This window comes from Orycteropus afer, unplaced genomic scaffold, assembly GCF_000298275.1.
Source record: "Orycteropus afer afer isolate SDZICR_OR568_19922 unplaced genomic scaffold, OryAfe1.0 scaffold00217, whole genome shotgun sequence".
Taxonomy (NCBI): domain Eukaryota; kingdom Metazoa; phylum Chordata; class Mammalia; order Tubulidentata; family Orycteropodidae; genus Orycteropus; species Orycteropus afer.
Genome location: NW_006921804.1, coordinates 3,317,303 through 3,335,450, shown reverse-complemented (window position 1 = coordinate 3,335,450; position 18,148 = coordinate 3,317,303). Strand labels below are relative to the sequence as shown.

General features: G+C 45.2%; 1 protein-coding gene across 1 annotated transcript in view; it reads right to left on the bottom strand.

Annotated features, from left to right (window-relative positions):
• Nucleotides 1–18,148, bottom strand: part of KCNN3 (potassium calcium-activated channel subfamily N member 3) — a 237,096-nt gene that overhangs the window by 105,092 nt on the left and 113,856 nt on the right. The window contains exon 3 of the mRNA XM_007948528.2: nt 9,863–10,281. Coding sequence (XP_007946719.1) covers nt 9,863–10,281 — 419 coding nt within the window. The remainder of the gene's footprint in view (nt 1–9,862; nt 10,282–18,148) is intronic.

The window sequence follows — 18,148 nt, the reverse complement described above, 5'->3', positions numbered from 1 at the left end:
TATAAAACCCTGAAAGAGAAAATTTTCCAACCAAGAATTATGTACCCAGCAAAATTGCCCCTCAAATATGATGGTGAAATTAGAACATTTCCAGAGAAGCAGAAATTAAGGGAATTTCTTAAAACCAGACAAACCTTACAAGAGATGCTAAAGGGAGCCCTTTGGACAGAGAAGCAATGACAGCCAAGAACAACTGACCATTCACACGCATGGTGATATAACCCAGAAACCAACCCAGCTATGGAAGTATCCAATGTAAAGAAGCCTACAAGGTTGTAAACAGGGAACCAGAGACATCAATTGACAAATGAGGACAACTACAAACCAAAAATAGGAAAAAAACTGTGTTATTTACAGAACTTCTAGATGGTAGGGAAGTCAAGACAACTACAAGATAGAATGGGCTGTTCTAAACTTGGGAAGAAAACTGTAAATCACAGGGTAACCTCAAAGATAAATGATACCTTCACATCAAAAAAGAGGACCAGCATAAATATTCAGCAAATATTAAAACAATAGCAATGAAGGAAGTGATAACACAATTCATAAACAAAATGAGCTCAGCATAGAAAATTATATGGAACAAAGAAATTGACACAACGAAAAAGCACATTAACAAAAATGACAGCAACAAATTCATATTTGCTTATAATTACATATCTGGCAAGGGACTTATCGCTAAGATTTATAGCAGAAGAGTAGATGACCAAACTATGGTACATACACATAATGGAATGCTATGCAGCAATAAAGAATAATGTAGAGTCTGCAAAACACCACATAATATGGATGAACTTGGAAGACATTATGCTGAGTGACATAAGTCCATCACAGAAGGACAAATATAGTATTAGTTCATTGTTGTGGAGGGTCAAGGAAAGGTTTATATATGGAGGGAAACTTTCTTTGTTGGTTGTCAGGGGTTGGGGGGGGGAGAGGAGGGAACACTGAAAAAAAAATGCATTGACCCATGTCACTAGTTTGTGTATTTCACTGTACATAAATTATATTTCAATAAAATGCATTTATAATAGTAATAATAATAATAAAGGATGTTGGTGCAGCTTGCCTTAAGATAAAGTACCTTGGTCAACACGAGGTGAGGAAATAGAATTGATAATGCTAAGATGGAGCTTTGCTAAGATGGAGCTTTGCTAAGATAGAGCTTAGGAGCTCTGGTAGCATAGTGCCTAAGGCTGGCAGTTCAAACCCACCAGCCACTCCTCGGAAGGAAGGTTGGGCAATCTACTTGTGTAGTGATACCGCCTCGGGAAATCCAAGGAGGGGTTGCTATGAGTCGGGTCTGACTCAATGGTACATAACAACAACAACAAGATAGATCTTACAACAACAAGATGGAGCTTAAAGCTGTCTTATAACTCTGTAACCAAGATGAGGTAAATGTCAATTAATCAAACTTCATTTTCACTCACTGGGACCTTCCACTCTATGTCTGCTGACTCTCTGTAAATCTGTAACTAAGATAAAAACATAAGCCCAGTAACTTAAAATAAAGGGAGGGGCAGACATACAGCTGTAACTCAATTTATTCCTGACAGAATGCCTTGCTAAACAAATCTCCGGATGTAACAGTCTCAGGAAGTAGCAAGTAAACTTACTGTTGTTAAATGTTTAAGATGATAGTTTAATAAAACCCTGTAACTTTTTGCCATGTCCCACACCTCCGGCCCCACCTTGCCCAGTGCTTGCCTTTATTTGTTTCATTTGCTATAAACTGCTGCTTGCTCTCTCTGCAATTCAGAACACACACTGCAGCCTCTTGCCTGGGTACTTGTGCGTCTCCTCATCTCATGTTTATATATATATATCCTTCAATAAAGCTCTCTGCTTTATTTCTAGCTGAGTGTAAGTTTGGTGTTTTCACTACAACATGATTTTCCTCTACAGAAGATGATGAATATGATAATCCCTTCTAGTCTTCTCTGGGAGCTCAGGTAGCGTAGAGCCTAAGGCACTTGACTGCTAACCAGAAGGCTGGCAGTTCAAACCCGCCAGCCACTCCTCGGAAGGAAGATGGGACAATCTACTTCCATAGTGATACCGCCTCAGAAACCCAAGGAGGGGTCGCTATGAGTCAGGTCCGACTCGACGGCACATAACAACAACAGTCTTCTCCTCTCAACTTTCTAGTCTGACTAATAACAATCTAATTATTATTGAATGATTGCTTTTATTTCATACATCTACTCCTTCAAAAATAATATTTGACATTAGAATTTCATTTTGAAACCATACTTAAGTGCGCTCTTGATTTCAGGCTTAACTGGTTCTAATGCTGTCCATCCGCCTTTCACATCTTCCATTATTATCTTAATTTTGATTCATCCTTTGGTCAACTGGTATACAAGTCTCCCCAGAAAACATGTAGACTGTTTACCTTCTTCTGTTGTTCCTCTTATGTGCCATCAAGTCAGACCCAACTCATAGCAACCCCTCCTTGGGTTTCTGAGGCAATATCACTACAGAAGTAGATTGCCCCACCTTCCTTCCGAGGAGTGGCTGGTGGGTTTGAACCTCCAGCCTTCTGGTTAGCAGTCAAGTGCCTTTAGGCACTACACTAAACCCACAAAATCTAAGAATGACTTTTGTTCTTCTCTTCTTTCCGCACACCAATAACATGGTTGATCACAACCTTCAGACTCTGTAGAAGTGTCCTAATGTCTTCAGGAATTGAAGATTCCTGAAGAAAAGTCTTCCTTGTGTTGTATGTGTGCTTCTAGGATTGTCCAACCTTATAATTCAATAAAATTGCTAGAAAAACAAATTTATTGGGATGTGTCAAGGCCAGAGGGTGACTTTACCTCCTATTAATTGAAACTGGAACACAGGAGATCTTTTCAATCTGCCTACTTGTGTCTTTTCCCCCTCCATGATTCTTGAAAAGTTTTCTTTGTGTATGTCTTTGATTATGCTTTTGTCTGCATTATTCTAGTTTATTCCTCCAAATTAACTGTAATTCTGGGATTGAGCCTCACTTCTATAGCTTCCAGTTCTGTCACACTCATTCACCCTCTTTACTTTCAGCTCTTTTTTTCTTTTCTTCTGCATTCTGAGGGAACTTTTAAGTTTGCCCTTCACTTTTCGCATTTTTTTGTAATTCGGTTCTGCCCCCAATACGGATTTTCTTTTTGCTAAAACGGTTTTAAATTTCCTTTCTCTATGCTTATGTGAACCAGATAGGGACACATTTTCATATCTGCCGTTTTTCCCTATCACAGAGGTCACACACATCCTCCTGCACCCCTTAGGGATACCCGAGAACCTTCTGATGTTACCTCTTGTTTCCCATAATTAAATACTCTTCTGCACCTTCAGGATTATTTTCCTCTTCATGATACAAGTTTTTTTCAAAGGCTTCATGTAGGCCCCTAACCATTACCTCTCCCATGTTCTCATGGGAATTCATCCTTGAATTAGGAGAGCTCTATCTAGGGAGCTCTGGTAGCGTAGTGCCTAAGGCACTTGACTGCTAACCAGAAGGCTGGCAGTTCAAACCCACCAGCCACTCCTCCGAAGGAAGGTTGGGCAATCTACTTCCATAGTGATACTGCCTCGGAAACCCAAGGAGGGATTGCTCTCAGTCTGGTCCGACTCAATGGCACATAACAACAACAACAATATCTAGACCTAGCCCCAGGCAGCAGGCCTGTCTTAGGCTCTGCCTCTGACTAATGTCTTCTCATTCCTCCAACTAGAGGGCAAGGTTTCTGGCTTTAGTAGGCTTCATCCAATATTGCTGTGCTCAGCTGATGAGGGTTCTTTTCTTCACTAACTAGCCCATTAAATTGCCCTGATGGTGCAGTGGCTAAGTGCTTAGCTACTAACTGAAAGCTCCAACCCACCCAACGGCTACACAGGAGAAAGATGTGGCAGTCTGCTTCCATATAAATACAGCCTTGGATGGCCTATGGGGCAGTTCCTTCTTATCTTCTAGGATTACTGTGAGTTGGAATCAACTTGTCGGCAATGAGTTTGTTTTTTTTTGGTGGGGACTAGTCCACCGATACCCTAAACCAGTGGTAGACAAACTTTTTATATCCTAGACTCCTACCAGTAAGAACGTTTTGAGAATATACCCCCTGCTATATGTATAATTAGGAGCTCTGGTAGCATAGTGGCTAAGACACTTGCCTGCTAACCAGACGGCTGGCGGTTCAAACCCACCAGCCACTCCTCGGAAGGAAGGTTGGGCAATCCTACTTCCGTAGTGATACTGCCTCGGAAACCCAAGGAGGGGTCGCTATGAGTCGGGGCCGACTCGACGGCACATAACAACAACAACAACATATGTATAATTATTATAAATGGCACACATGTACTACTGTCTACCTTTATGTTAAATATTAGTGGAGCATACTTTCCTTTAGATCAAAATAACTACGAATAGACACTCTAGTCATTGTTTCCTATCCTTCCTGTGTGTCCATTGCACATGTGCTCCACATTGCTGGTTGTGCCTCAATCCAAAGGGGCTCATGAGAAACCAAAGTCCCAGTCACATTGTTCTCAGGCTCTTCTCAGCCCTGGGGGCTTCCACGTCCATGGATGCAATATGTTTCATCCTGTAGACTGTTTTCCTAGATTCCAAAGCCCCAAGGAACCTCTTTTCTCCAAAGCTCCCTGACTTATGGTTGGTGCAAACCTTTGTGTCTGGGACAGGGGCCAATGAGGGAGGAGGAAGGAAGCTTCTTCCCATTTTCCTCAAGATGAAGAGAGGCTATTTAGGTAACAGGAAGAATGGGCCATTAATTGTTTTTCTCCCACTCCAGGGGCCAAGTTTCCAGAATCAAATTTCTCATTGAGATACCGATATGCAAGAAAGGTGACAATTCACTTCACCATCACCAGAAATCTAGAGTAAGCTGTTGACCAACTAGAAGGAAGGCTTGTGATATGGAAACATCTCGTGTGCAGAATGTGTACATCAAAGAGGCTGGGAGGGCCATTTACAAAGCCTGGCTCAGGACAGCAAGATTCATCATACGTTATTAATGTATTGGAGGCCTCGTTGTTCCTACCAGGGAGCTAGACATACAAATGTGAGCTGGCAGACTGTTGTTAAGGATGTGCCAGGAAAGCCAACCTCCCCAACCTGTTGCCATTAGGACTGAGCTTTGAGACGTCTCTCTGGCCTATAAGGCTGCTTGGTGTTTGACAGTGCTTAATGAGGAGGTTCCTCAAATGGTTCTGGGAGGCCTGTGGGAGGCAGGCACACAGCCAGGAGAATCCCAGAGAATGCCGAGTGCCACAACTGTCAGGCCTTGGAACCCATGATGTAATGCCTCACTAAGGGCCAAGGAAAACAAGCCTCCTGTTGTTGCTGCTGTCCCGGCAACCAGGCCTGCCTTGCCCTCCCAATAGCACAGCTGATGGGGGTAATTACTAATTCCCTCTCCCTCCTTTGAAGGAGGAAATATGAAAATCTTTATCACACAAAAGCCAATCCAAGATACGATAATAATGAAAAAAAAAAAAAAAAACCCTCAAACCCACTGCCATCAAGTTGATTCTGACTCATAGCGACCCTCACTGGGTTTCTAAGACAGTAAATCTTTACGGAAGTACATCACCCAGTATTCCTTCTGCAGAGTGGCTGGTGGGTTTGAGCCACAAACCTTCTGGTTAACAGTCAGATACCTTAGGCACTGAACTACCAGAGCTTCTTAAAATAGAAGTGTCTTTAAAAAGGCATCTCTCTAAACAGGAACTTCCATAGCAACTTCATGAGTGCGTGTATGCTAGAGAGAAGCCCTGCCTGATACAAGCCACCTGGAATACGTACGAGTTCTGCTCTGCACAGTTGTTGTTGTTGTTGTTATGTGCCATCGAGTCGGATCTGACTCATAGCGACCCCTCCTTGGGCTTCCGAGGCAGTATCACTACAGAAGTAGATTGCCCTATCTTCCTTCCGAGGAGTGGCTGGTGGGTTTGAACCACCAGCCTTTTGGTTAGCAGTCAAGTGCCTTTGCAAGTAGGAACTTTCTAGAACCTGTGCGTTCCAGGCTGTGTGACCCTGAACAAGTCACTTACCCTCTCTGATGCCTAAGGTGACAGAATCAGCATCAGATCAAGCTAGGAGAAAATCAAGGCCATCTTTTCTACTACCTTCACCCTTGTCAAATGTTTGGGTTCCCCCACCAAAGCATCCTTTGGTTCCAGTTTCTGTCTAGTCTTTGGGTGAATAATTCCTGTCCCTGCCAATCTTATTATTTGACATTTGGGAAGGACAAGATCATTTTAGCTTGATTCTAAAAGAAAATGCTTGGTCTTTGTGAGAGAAATGCTTTGACTGATTAGGAAAATATATACTAACTTGTACCTGTTTTCACAGTTCCATTGGACAGATTCCTGGGAAAGTGTCTTTGAGACTCTGAGTTTGTTTTTTGCAGTTTATTGGGGCATGCTCAGATGATGCCCTCAGGGATCTCTGGAGCTGGAATGCCCTACAGAGTCCAACTAAAGGGAGGGAGCTAGACCTTTAAACTCCTACATTGAAAAGTCCTTGATGCAGCTGCCCCCAGGCAGGGGCAGAAACTTCAAGAGGCAGCTCCAGCCAGTTAACAGACTATAGGCTTTGAGCTGCGATAGTCTAGCAACCATCGCTGAGGGAATGAGTGCCTGGGTCCCAGAGGGGCTGCTGTGTGGCACACAAGTGTCCACTACACATGGATATGTTTGAGTTTAATAGGAAGTAGCCCTTGAGTCAGGCAAAACAGCAACACTGGGGTCCAAGGGTTGGTCTCAGTGGCTTGGAGACATTCAGATTAGAAAACAGCCCAGAAAGACTAGGCCACAGGTTCCTTTAAAGTACAGGATGCAGCCTGATTTGGTGGAAAAACAGGAAGTTCAGTCAGAATCAAGTTCAAATTCTGCCTCACACTCACAGAGCTCTGTGTCTGCTGGCAAGTTGCTTTGCATCAGTTTCCTTAACTCTAAAATGAGGACAGCTGAGGTCCCTCTATCCTCGTTCTACTGTGAGAGTAAGCTGAGGTAACATGTACTAAGCATCTCACACAGAACTAGCACAGCATTGCTGCTGCTGCTGCTGTTGTTAGCTGCTGGTGAGCAGATTTCAACTCATACCAACTCCATGTGGCAGAGTGTAACTGCCCCATAGAGTTTTGTTGGCTATAATCTTTATGGGAGCAGTTGACCAAGTCTTTCTCCCAAAGGGCCACTGGGTGGGTTCAAACCACCAACATTTCAGTTACCAGATGAGGGCTTAATCATTGTGCCCCCAGGGCTCCTTTAGCAGAGGGTAAGCTCCCAGAAAACAGTAGCGATGACATCATCCACTACACTTTAATATACCACATGTTACATCTAAGCAGAAACTTTTTGGTCAAATGTCCTCTTCATAAGAACAGTGGGAAACTTCAGGAGAATTTTGTTGTTTCCCTTGTGTGCCTTCGCCTTGGTCTTTAGCTGGGACTAGTGAGTTATGCCTGAGGACAGAGAGGCCTGGTGATCTGCTAAGGAGCAGGTTCACCTAGCCTCGTCTAGAAACTATGGAAGGTCATTCAATACTAAATGAAATGCCACAGAGTGCTTTGCAAGCTGTGTACTTTGAAACACACTCATTTTCCAGGGTAAAATAGACTCCCCCACACTTGTGACAGGTTCAATAAACCACAGTGAAATTCACTTGCAGGTACTTTGTTCTATGATCAGCCTCTTACTTGTCTGCAGAATGGGGTGGTCATCCGTGCCAAAAAGGATTGATCTGAGGGTCACATAAGACAAGAGATGTGAAAAACTTCAAACACCTTAAAGGGCTAAGCAAATTTAGTCATTATTGTTAGAAAACTTGGCTTTGGTCAATTAGACAGGAAGACAACAGGTCATTCCCACCTACGGTAGGAATTGATCTCTTTTAAATAGAAGAAGGCAACCTCAAATCTTCCTTCTAAGGAGTGGCTGGTGGGTTTGAACCACCAGCCTTTTGGTTAGCAGTCAAATGCCTTAGACACTATACTACCAGAGCTCCCAATATTTCCAAAAGTTATCAAAATTAAGACAGTGTTATCAATTTTCACTATCACTACATTGCAGTGTATAGTTCACATACATTACCTGTCTGAATCAAACAGTAAATCCTGCAAAGTAGGTAGGTATTATTACTCCCATTTTATAGATAAGAAAACTGAGTCACAGAGAGGTAAAGTGACTGGCATGATGCTTGCTGTTCAGCTATGAGGACCACGAAGAATTTTGGGTTGGAACTGAAGCACACGCTTTCTACAGACAGAAAGAATGTCAAAGAAGGGTCAAAAGGCACCTGTGCAGTGTGGTCCCTCACAGATGTGAGGGCAGCTGCTGAATAATGGTGGGGTTCTAATAGGGGGCACTGTGTGTCCCAGAGCTCTGAATGGGAGGGACATCTCTGGACACTGCCTGGCTCTGAGACTGACCCTGCCATCCTTTGAGGCTCTTGTCCTGCTGCTGCAGAATGCCCTCTTAGTTTGACCACGTGTCTGCTGGCCAAAAACCTGAAAGAAATGTTTGCAAGCAGAACATCCCAAAATAGGTGGGGAATATGGTTCAATGCACCCCCTGTGAGATGTTTTTAGGCTAAGCTTTCCCCAGACTTCTTTTGCTTGTTTCATCTCTGCCAGGACACTGGTACACATGGAAGATTTGGCAATAAAATTTTAAGTGTTGATGAATTAAGGGTAACCACCAGGATCTGTGTAGACTACATGGAGTGCTTGATCCTGCCTCCTAACATAATAAAAATAACTTCCCCAACAGAATAAAATAATCCAGTGAACCTATCTTCATTCGATCTCAAGGGACCTTGATCTTACAATGAGGAAATTGAGGCCCAGAGAGGTTAAGTGACTTGTCCAAGGTCTTAACAGCTACTTAGGGACAGAACTTAGTTTTCTAACCTAGGTGTTAAAACTCCACATATAAAATCAGATTAAAATGAATACATAGGGCCAGCTGGAAAGGGAGAAAAGTCACAAAGGGCAGCTTGAGGATGGTGGTAGGAAGAGACAGCAACAGTTCTACCCTTGGGTCTGGATGCTGGCAGTTCTGAGGCCCTGAAGCAGCCAATGGGCTGACAGATGTGCTGGAGTCCTGGGTCACTTTTGACCACTCTCCCACTAACCATTTCTCAGAATCACTGCCCAGCCATCATCAGGTTGGGCCCTCCTGAAACAAAGTTTCCTAAAGTGTCCATCAATACAGCACTTCTCAAACTTTAAGGTGCATCTGCATCACTGGGAGAACATGTTAAGATATAGATTGTGATTCAGTAGCCTGGGGTAAGGATGGAGATTTGACATTCTAACAAGTTACCAAGAGAGGCTGATGCTGTCGAGCTATGGGCCACAATTTGAGGAGTGAGGCATCAATAGGTGTTGTATGATCAAAAAGGTTTGTGAACAAATACTTTTGAGGAAATCTAGACTAAACACAATTAAACCAGTTTCATTACTGCAGGACTTCTCAGAGCCTTTAAAGTGTTAACGAGCATCGTTTTTCTCCAAGAGGGAGAGATAGTATGGAAATTACAAAGTGTTATACTTTGGATAAGGCTTACCTATGTAACCAGATGTCTTTGATATATTAGTTTACAAAGAAGGAACAGAAAATCAGTAAAGTTATTTGTGCATTGTTCCCAGCTTACCTTGGTTCCAATGTTTCAATGTCTCAGCTTTTATTCAGCCCTAACTCAGCCCTCCCCTTGCCCCATTTTCTCCTCTGAGGGGTTTGGGTACATGCCTGCCTCCTCCATCAGAACATCACCCCTGCTCCTCCTCCCTTCCCCGTCCCAGCACAGGTTCTGTGCTCAGAAGCCCTGGTTGAGTGGAGACTAGGACCTGAGGAGTACCTTTCACAGACCCGGACAGTCCAGGCAGCAATGATCCACAGCGAGATGCTGAACACGAGCAGCACGGTGCCAGGGCAGATGGTCATGAGGGTCTTCATGACAAAGCGGGTGTTGAAATTGATCTTGTTGAGGGCCCCAATGCTGCGGGACGAGGCATCGGTGAAGAGCTTGCTGTGCAGCAACATGACGCGGGCGATCAGATACAGGCGCAGGAACATGGGGATGGACAGAATGATGTCCACATCCGCCTCTGTCCGTGAAGGCGCATAGGAGAAGGCCAGGCGTGCATTCCAGAAGAACTTATACTCGCCGGGAATAGGGTGGATGGCACACACCAGCATCTCCAGGCTGATGTAGAGGATGCGCTCATAGGTCATGGCTATCCGCCAGTCATCCGCGCCATTGTCAATCACGAAGAGCTGGCGGAAGCAGAGAGCCTGTTAGTGTGGCCAGGACAGAAATGCACCGGAGGGGTGAAGGAGGATGGGCTGGGCAGGGAGGATGGCGCAGGAAAGATGGAGCAGGCTGCTGGGCTCTAGTCAGCCTGATCCACCTCAAGGCCCTCTTTAGAGCCCTAATGACATCTTGTGAGAGCCCTGGACAGCGATCAAGAGACCTAGGCTCAGGTTCAGCTGTGAGGCCCTGACTAAGGCACTTTCACTCTCTGGGCCTCAGTTTCCTCCTCTGTAAACTATTTGCCAAGGTCCTTTTCAGCTCAAAGATGTCAGGCCCCCAAATTGACTGTTCCATGATGATGAGAGGGAGAATAGTATGTTTGTATTAAAAATGTGTCTCCTGAGCACCTGCCACAGGCCAGGCCCTGAGCACAGCACTGGAGGGGGATGTAAAGGTGAAAAAGTTGACTCCTATATTAGTGAGCTCCCAAGGGTGGGCACAGACTCCTGCCTCCATTCAGAGAAAACTAAACCAAACTTACAGCCATCGAGTTGATTCCAACGCATAGTGACCCTATAGGACAGAGTAGGACTTCTCTAGAGGTTTTCCAAGGCTATAAATCTTTATGAAAGCAAACTGCCTCACCTTTTTCCCACGGAGCAACTGGTGGGTTGGTTCAAACCACCAGCCTTAACCACTGTGCCACCAGAGGTACTTTTCCACTCAGAGTACAGACGAGCAAATATTTCTGGCAGAGCTTTGTCCTCAGACAGTGCAGCTGGGTGTTGTTAATAGTGGTAACTTTGAAGCCTGAGTGCCTGGATTTGAATTCTGATCCTGACACTTACTAGCTGTGTGATCTTGGGCTAGTTACTTAACCTCTCTGTTCCTCAGTTTCCTTACCTGGAAACAATGATAATATCTGCTATACAGAGGTTGCCATGAGGCTTTAAGGGATTGTTGTTGTTGTTATGTGCCATCGAGTTGGACCCGACTCATAGCGACCCCTCCTTGGGTTTCCGGGGCAGTATCACTACGAAAGTAGATTATCCCATCTTCCTTCTGAGGAGTGGCTGGTGGGTCTGAACCTCCAGCCTTCTGGTTAGCAGTCAAGTGCCTTAGGCACTATACTACCAGAGCTCCTGTTAAGGGATTAGTATATGAAAAGTACACAGAATCCTGGCTGGCACACAGTAAATGCTCAGTAAATATTCCCAGTGCCATTGAATTAGTTCTGACTCATAGGAGCTCTGGTAGCATAGTGGCTAAAGCACTTGACTGCTAACCAGAAGGCTGGCGGTTCAAACCCACCAGCCACTCCTCGGAAGGAAGGTTGGGCAATCCTACTTCCGTAGTGATACTGCCTTGGAAACCCAAGGAGGGGTCGCTATGAGTCGGGGCTGACTTGACGGCACATAACAACAACAACAACATAGCAACCTTATAGGACAGAATAGAGCTGCCCCATAGGGGTTCCAGGGCTGGAATCTTTACAGAAGCAGACTGTCATATCTTTCTTCTGTGGACCAGCTGGTGGGTTTGAACCTTTTGGTCAGCAGCCGAGGGCCTAAACCACTGTGCCACTGGAGCTATGTAAGTCATAGTTGTTACTACTTTCAGCATTACTAATGATAAGGCTCTCAGCCTTTCTGTAAAATGAGAGGGTTGAGATCAAGGATGTCTAAGATCCCTTCTAGCCCTAACCTTCCATGAAGCTAAGATTCACACCACCAGAATGGACCAGGCAGCTCAAACAGACATTTACTGAGCACCTGCTGTGTGCTCAGCCTCTGCTATGAGCTGGGATTCCCATATGGGGAAGTGTCACGATGGAGTCCCACCATGTTTAATGACTGTGAGGAGACCTCACATTCTTCCCCTCCATGGCCTCAGTCTCCACCTCTGTGAAATGAGAGGCCTCTAAAATCCCACCCAGCTGGGCATTCCTCAGGCTGTCATCCTTAGAGGGCCTGAGGTCTGGGGCCTGTGTTTGGCATGTGGATCTACCTGGGCAGGTTTGTGCCTCGCTTCCAAGAAGGTAAGGGGGCGCTTATGGCCACATCATCACCTTGTCTGTGCTGGAGTGAAGGCCTGGGCCCTCCAACAGCTCTGGCTGTCCGCCCTATCCCAGCTCTCATGTGCCCAACCTGCTCAGGACTCTAGCCCACACACTGATTGTTCCAAGGGCCACAGAGAATGTTGCTGCAAAAGGACTTCATAATGACAAAATATCATTCATTCATTCAACAAGCATTTGTTGAAGGTCCTCTGTCTGCCAGGGGGCTGGAGATTCAGGGTTAAACAAAACAGCTCTGAGCACAGCCCTCATGATGAGGGTCTTGACGAAAAACTAGAGGGAAGGATGGAAGCAACTAGCCCTAGGCTGCTCTAATTAAGAAGGTGTAACCTCTGAACAAAGGAGCTCTGGTGGTGCAGTGCCTAAGGCATTTGGTTACTAACCAGGAGATTGGTGGTTCAAACCCACCAGCCGTTCTGTGGAAGGAATATGGGGCAATCCACTTTCGTAAAGATTTTACTTTCCATAAAGATTTACCATCTTGGGAAACAATCAGTCCTAGCGACTGGTACACCATCTGATCTGCAACCTATACAACTATGAGACCAGAAGAACTAGATGGTGCCCAGCTACCACTGCCATCCACTTGGAAGGGATGTAGGAGATCCTGCATAAAGAGGGAGAACAATGTGTTACAAAACTCAAAATCATTTGGAGAAAAAAAAAAAGAAGGTGGGGACCAGGTTTGCTGGTCCAATGGAGCCTGGTGTAACCACTGAGACTATGGCCCCTAGCTGCCCTTCAGGTCTGGAATTGAACCCACAACTGTGGTTTCCAGCCAAACAAAGTACAGGCATGTGAGTTAAACATTTACCTCAAGTAGATACACGCCCTGGAGAGAACAATTATGGGAGAAGGAAGGGCTGCTTATGCACAGGGAGATAGCTCAGGGTGCAGAAGAGTATGAAGGGATGGACACTGGGAGGAGGTAACTATGGGGAGGAAGTGGGAGGGGAGCTGCTGCATTGTAAATTTTGGTCAATGACATGAGACAAAGTATATGTGAACTGCTGTATGAAAAGTGAATTTACTCTGTAAATCTTCACCCAAATCCTAATTAAAAAAAAAAAAAAAAGATTTACCATCTTGGAAACCCAAGTGAATTTGGTTTGGTTTGGAATCTCTGAACAAGAAGCCCTGGTGGCGCAATGGTTAAGTGCTTGGCTACTAACCGAAAGGCTGGTATTTGAACACACGCAGCAGCTCCACGGAAGAAAGGCCTGGCAATCTGCTCTCATAAAAATTACAGCCTAGAAAACCCTATGGGGCAACTCTATACTGGGGGTTGCTATGTGACTCAATGGTACCCAACAACAGTAATAACAATCTCTGAACAGGAGAGAGTACCCATGCAGCATGAGTCTGGAGCCTCCCTTCCCTCCTTCCCAGTGCAGCTAAGCCTAGGTTTTTCCAGACACAGGTTTCCATTGTCAATTAGAAAGACCTAATAGCTGCTCAAGGGGTTCCCTCTGCTCCTAATTGTGCCTGACAGGCCAAGCCATGGCAACGTGCCTGCCTGGCCAAACTCTTCAAATACAAAATTAAAACCATCCACCCTGTAATAAAGAATTGCATCAGGTTGCTATAGTAACTGGGTTCACTCTGGGCAGAGGACTGAAGCAATGAGTAATGGATCCCTTTGATTCCTTGATGGGGAATGGGATTGTGTGTGATTCGAGTTGCAGCAGCGGGTGGTTTTGTGTTGGGCACATCACAGCTCTGCCCAGCTTAACCAGGGTGGTGTCACCTCCAGCCTCTAAAGTGTGCTGCTTTTGTTTCCATTTCCTGGTGTGGGGAGTATGGGGGCAACACAGAATAGTGGAGAGGGCCCTGGATTGAAGCTGCCGAGCTAGACTGAAGTTACCAGCTATGTGATAGGTAGGCGGGTCACACTGCTTCTTTGAGCCTGTTTCCACATCTCTGTCATGGCAATAAGGAGCCCTGGTGGCTCCTTATTGGTTATGCATTTGGTTGTTAACCGACAAGTTGGTGGTTTGAACCCACCAGCAGCTCTGAGGGAGAAAGACTTGGAGATCTGCTTCCGTGAAGGTTACAGCCAAGAAAACCCTACGGGGCAGGTCTACTCTGTCACAGGGGTGTCTATGAGTTGAAATCGACTCAACAGCACCAGGACCTAACAACAACATCAAGGGAATATTGACCTTGGCACTGCCTACCTCGTGGGATTAGAATTAGGATTCAACAATACAGATAAGTGGAAATGTCCTTTACTAACTACAGTACCCTAAAATGCGAGCAGTTATTAAGCTGGCTGGGCTGAGGGGCACTCATAGGCAGTGTGTGTGCTGGGGGGTTGTTTGGGGTGGGTGGAGGATGTCTTGGGGTTACAGGTTGAAAGCCTCTGCCTAGAGGGTTTCCAGTGTAGGGCTCCTGGTTCTGCAGCATGGGGCAGCCAAGTCCTAGGAGGTCCCTTGCTGCTGAGCGTCAGGACCTCCTTATGTTCTGCCTTCTCCCTGCTGACCGCTGGAGTCACAGCTCACTTCCTTCAGACTCAGCAAAAAAAAAAAAAAAAAAAAAAAAAAACCCCCCCTGCCATCGAGTCAATTCCAACTCATACAGACCCCCATTGGGTTTCTGAGGCTGCAAATCTTTACAGAAGTAGATTCCCCCATCTTCCCTCCAGAGTGACTGGTGGATTTGAACAGCCGACCTTCTGGTTAGCAGCCAAATGCCTTATCTGCTACGCCACCAAGTATCTCTGCTTTGGATTGAATTGTGTTTCCAGAAGATATGGTGAAGTCTTAACTCCTAGTAACTGTGAATATGACATTGTTTGGAAACAGGGCTTTGGAAGATGCTATCAGCTAAGGAAGGAGCTCTGGTGGCGTAGTGGTTAAGATATGTGGCTGCTAACCAAAAGGTCAGTGGTTTGAACCCACTAGCCACTCCATGGAAGAGAGATGGGGCAGTCTGTTTCCATAAAGATTTGTTGTGTTGTTGTTGTTATGTGCCACTGAGTCGGACACGACTCATAGCGACCCCTCCTTGGGTTTCCGAGGTGTTATCACTATGGAAGTAGATTGCCCAACCTTCCTTCTGAGGAGTGGCTGGTGGGTTTGAACCGCCAGCCTTCTGGTTAGCAGTCAGCCGTAGAAACCCAATGGGGGTTGCTATGAGTCAGAATTGACTCCATGGCAGTGAGTTTTTTGTTGTTGTTGTTTTGTTTTGTTTTTATCAGTAAGGAGCCCTGGTGGTATAACAGTTAAACCCTCAGCTCTAACAGTTCAAAAGATTGGCAGTTCAAACTCACCCAGCCACTCTACAGGAGAAAGACTTGGTGATCTGCTTCCATGAAGGTTACAGCCAAGAAAACCCTACAGGGCAGTTCTACTCTGTCATATGGGGTTGCTATGACAGCAACAGCAATTAAATAAGCATGAGGGCTAGTAGAGTAGGGTGGGTTCTAATCCAATCTGAGCGGTGTCCTTTGAGGAGAGTCAAAGAAAGACACTCAGAGGGCAGACAGCCATGTGAAGACTGAGACAGAGATGGTGAGTGATGTTTCAACAAGCCAAGGAATGTCAAGGCTTGTTGGCCATCACCAGAAGCTAGATGAGAGTGATGGAACAGATTCTCACTCAGAATCCTCAGAAGGAATCAACTCTTCTGACACCCTGATTTTGGACCGCTAGCCTACAGAATGTGAAACAATAAATTTCTGTTCTTGTAAGCCACCCAACGTGTGGTATTTTGTTATGGCAGTCCCAGGAAACTAACACCCCCATCCTACTGTTTCCTCTGTCAGTATCCTGTTCATTCCTTACAAATCAAAGATCTCAATTATATACTTATTTGTCTTTACTTGATTTTTGTCTGTCTCTCCCCCTAGACCAGTGGTTCTAAACTTGGCTGCAGATTAGAATCACCCAGGGGGCTTTTTAAAAGTACTCATGCCTGGGCCCCACCCTAGACTAATTAAATCGGAGTCTCTGGGGGACAGGGGACTGGCACTGGGATTGTTTTAAAAAGTTCTTTGGGTGATTCTAAAGTGTAAAGAGGATTGGGACCCCACTGTCCACAGCTGGATCCCCAAGGGATCAAGGTTGTGTCTTTCCTAGTCCCTTCTGGAATCTCTACTGCCTAGCCCAGACCTTAGTGGTAGGGGTTCAATAACTATCACTTACTGTGTGAACCTGGATGAAAAATCTCCTCTCTTGGCCTCAGTTTCCTCCTCTGAGGAATGAGGAGGATGAATTAGATGATCCTCGAGATGCCTTCTGCTCTAAAGAGCTATAGCTCTGTGGTCCCATGCAGACTCTCTTGCTTGGTGCCTCCCATCTCGTGTGTTCTCAGTGCATGAGAGTTCTCCAAGGACAGGACCCCACCTGGCTCATTCTCACCTCCCTCCAATGCCTGAGATGGTACCTGCACACCAGGAGCAGTCAGCAGATTTTATTGAATAAAAGGGTGGGTAGGTGGGTGTCTGTGTCATATGAAGGAAAGGACAGTTTGATGGTGGCCTTTGTTATCTACCCAGAATGGACATTCATATACATAATTCATTTTTAAGCCTACAGCTAATAAAGTACATGACAATTTCTCTCATGCCAAGAGAAAGGATACCCTCCTATACTCAAAGAGTGGTCCAATCTGGAATAAACTGTCCCAGGTAATCTCCAAGCCTCAGAGTTCTGCAGCTAACCTGGAACCAGTATCTTGAGTAACACTGGAGCAGGGGGCTGAGCAGGAGGGTTCAAGTGGCTCCAGTGAAGGACTGTCCTGCCCTACAGTTTGGTGTCAGTTATCCTAGCCCCTCCCTTCTCTGCCTCCCACATCATTTCAGATGTCAAAGAATAACTCAAAACATTTACAAAGTTATTTTGCAGGCTATCTGATTATTTTGCTTAGAAAGTTCTTCCTCACATGTGAGGAAATCAGCTGGTAGACCAAATCAAGGAACAAAGGCAAAACAGAATTTATGAAATAAGGAGGAAAGAAAAACTGCAGAGTCTGGGAACAGTGCATATTGTTGGCAGATTTTTGGGGTAAATTGATTAGCTGGCAACTACCAAAAAGGTCACTGTGGGCATTCTGTCCTTGAATGGCCAATTAGAGGTACAAAGAAAACTATTTCAGTTATTTATGGATTCTCCAGAAACCCTTGAATTTAGCTGTGGCTAAAATTTACGCATGCATGATAGGCTCTCTCTGTTAAGTCGGCCAGGGCTCTTGGGTCAGCAGCCCCACCTCAGTCAGACCAGGTCTGCATGTTGCCCTCATTAGTTGCTCACAGAGAAAACATACTGTTCAAGAGCTCACCATGGGAGGCCAACTCTGAAACACCATCTAGGCACCTCAGGACAGGTCAGTTCAACAGGACCTCTGGAGTTTGCAGGGCTGCACCGTGTGGGAGCTGCAGGGCCAAAGATCAGCTGAGAGGGGGACCACCACCGAGCCTCATGTCAACCTGGCTGAGCGCTGAGCTCCAGACAACACATTTCCCTTGAAGGCATACAGCAAACTTTGCCTTCTTGTTTTATTTTTTCTGGGGTAAATAAGTTTGGAGTTGATTCATTGGATTCACTAGTTTTCCCCCATTCTATTTTGAAAGCCTTGAGGCCTTTCAGGTTCTTTAAGCAAAATCTTTCATTAAAATGTTCTCAGCTGTCAAGGGACAGCCTGCTTAGACATTTACCAACAACCTGAAAAACTTTCATTCTTGTGCAACTATGAATTTTTTTTTTTTAAATAAGAAAGGGAAAATTTAAAAAGTCTTTTGTGTTCTCTACTGTTCCCTCTCTGTGAGAGAAAAGCCCCAGGGAAAATTCTTATCATTTAAGAAATATATATAC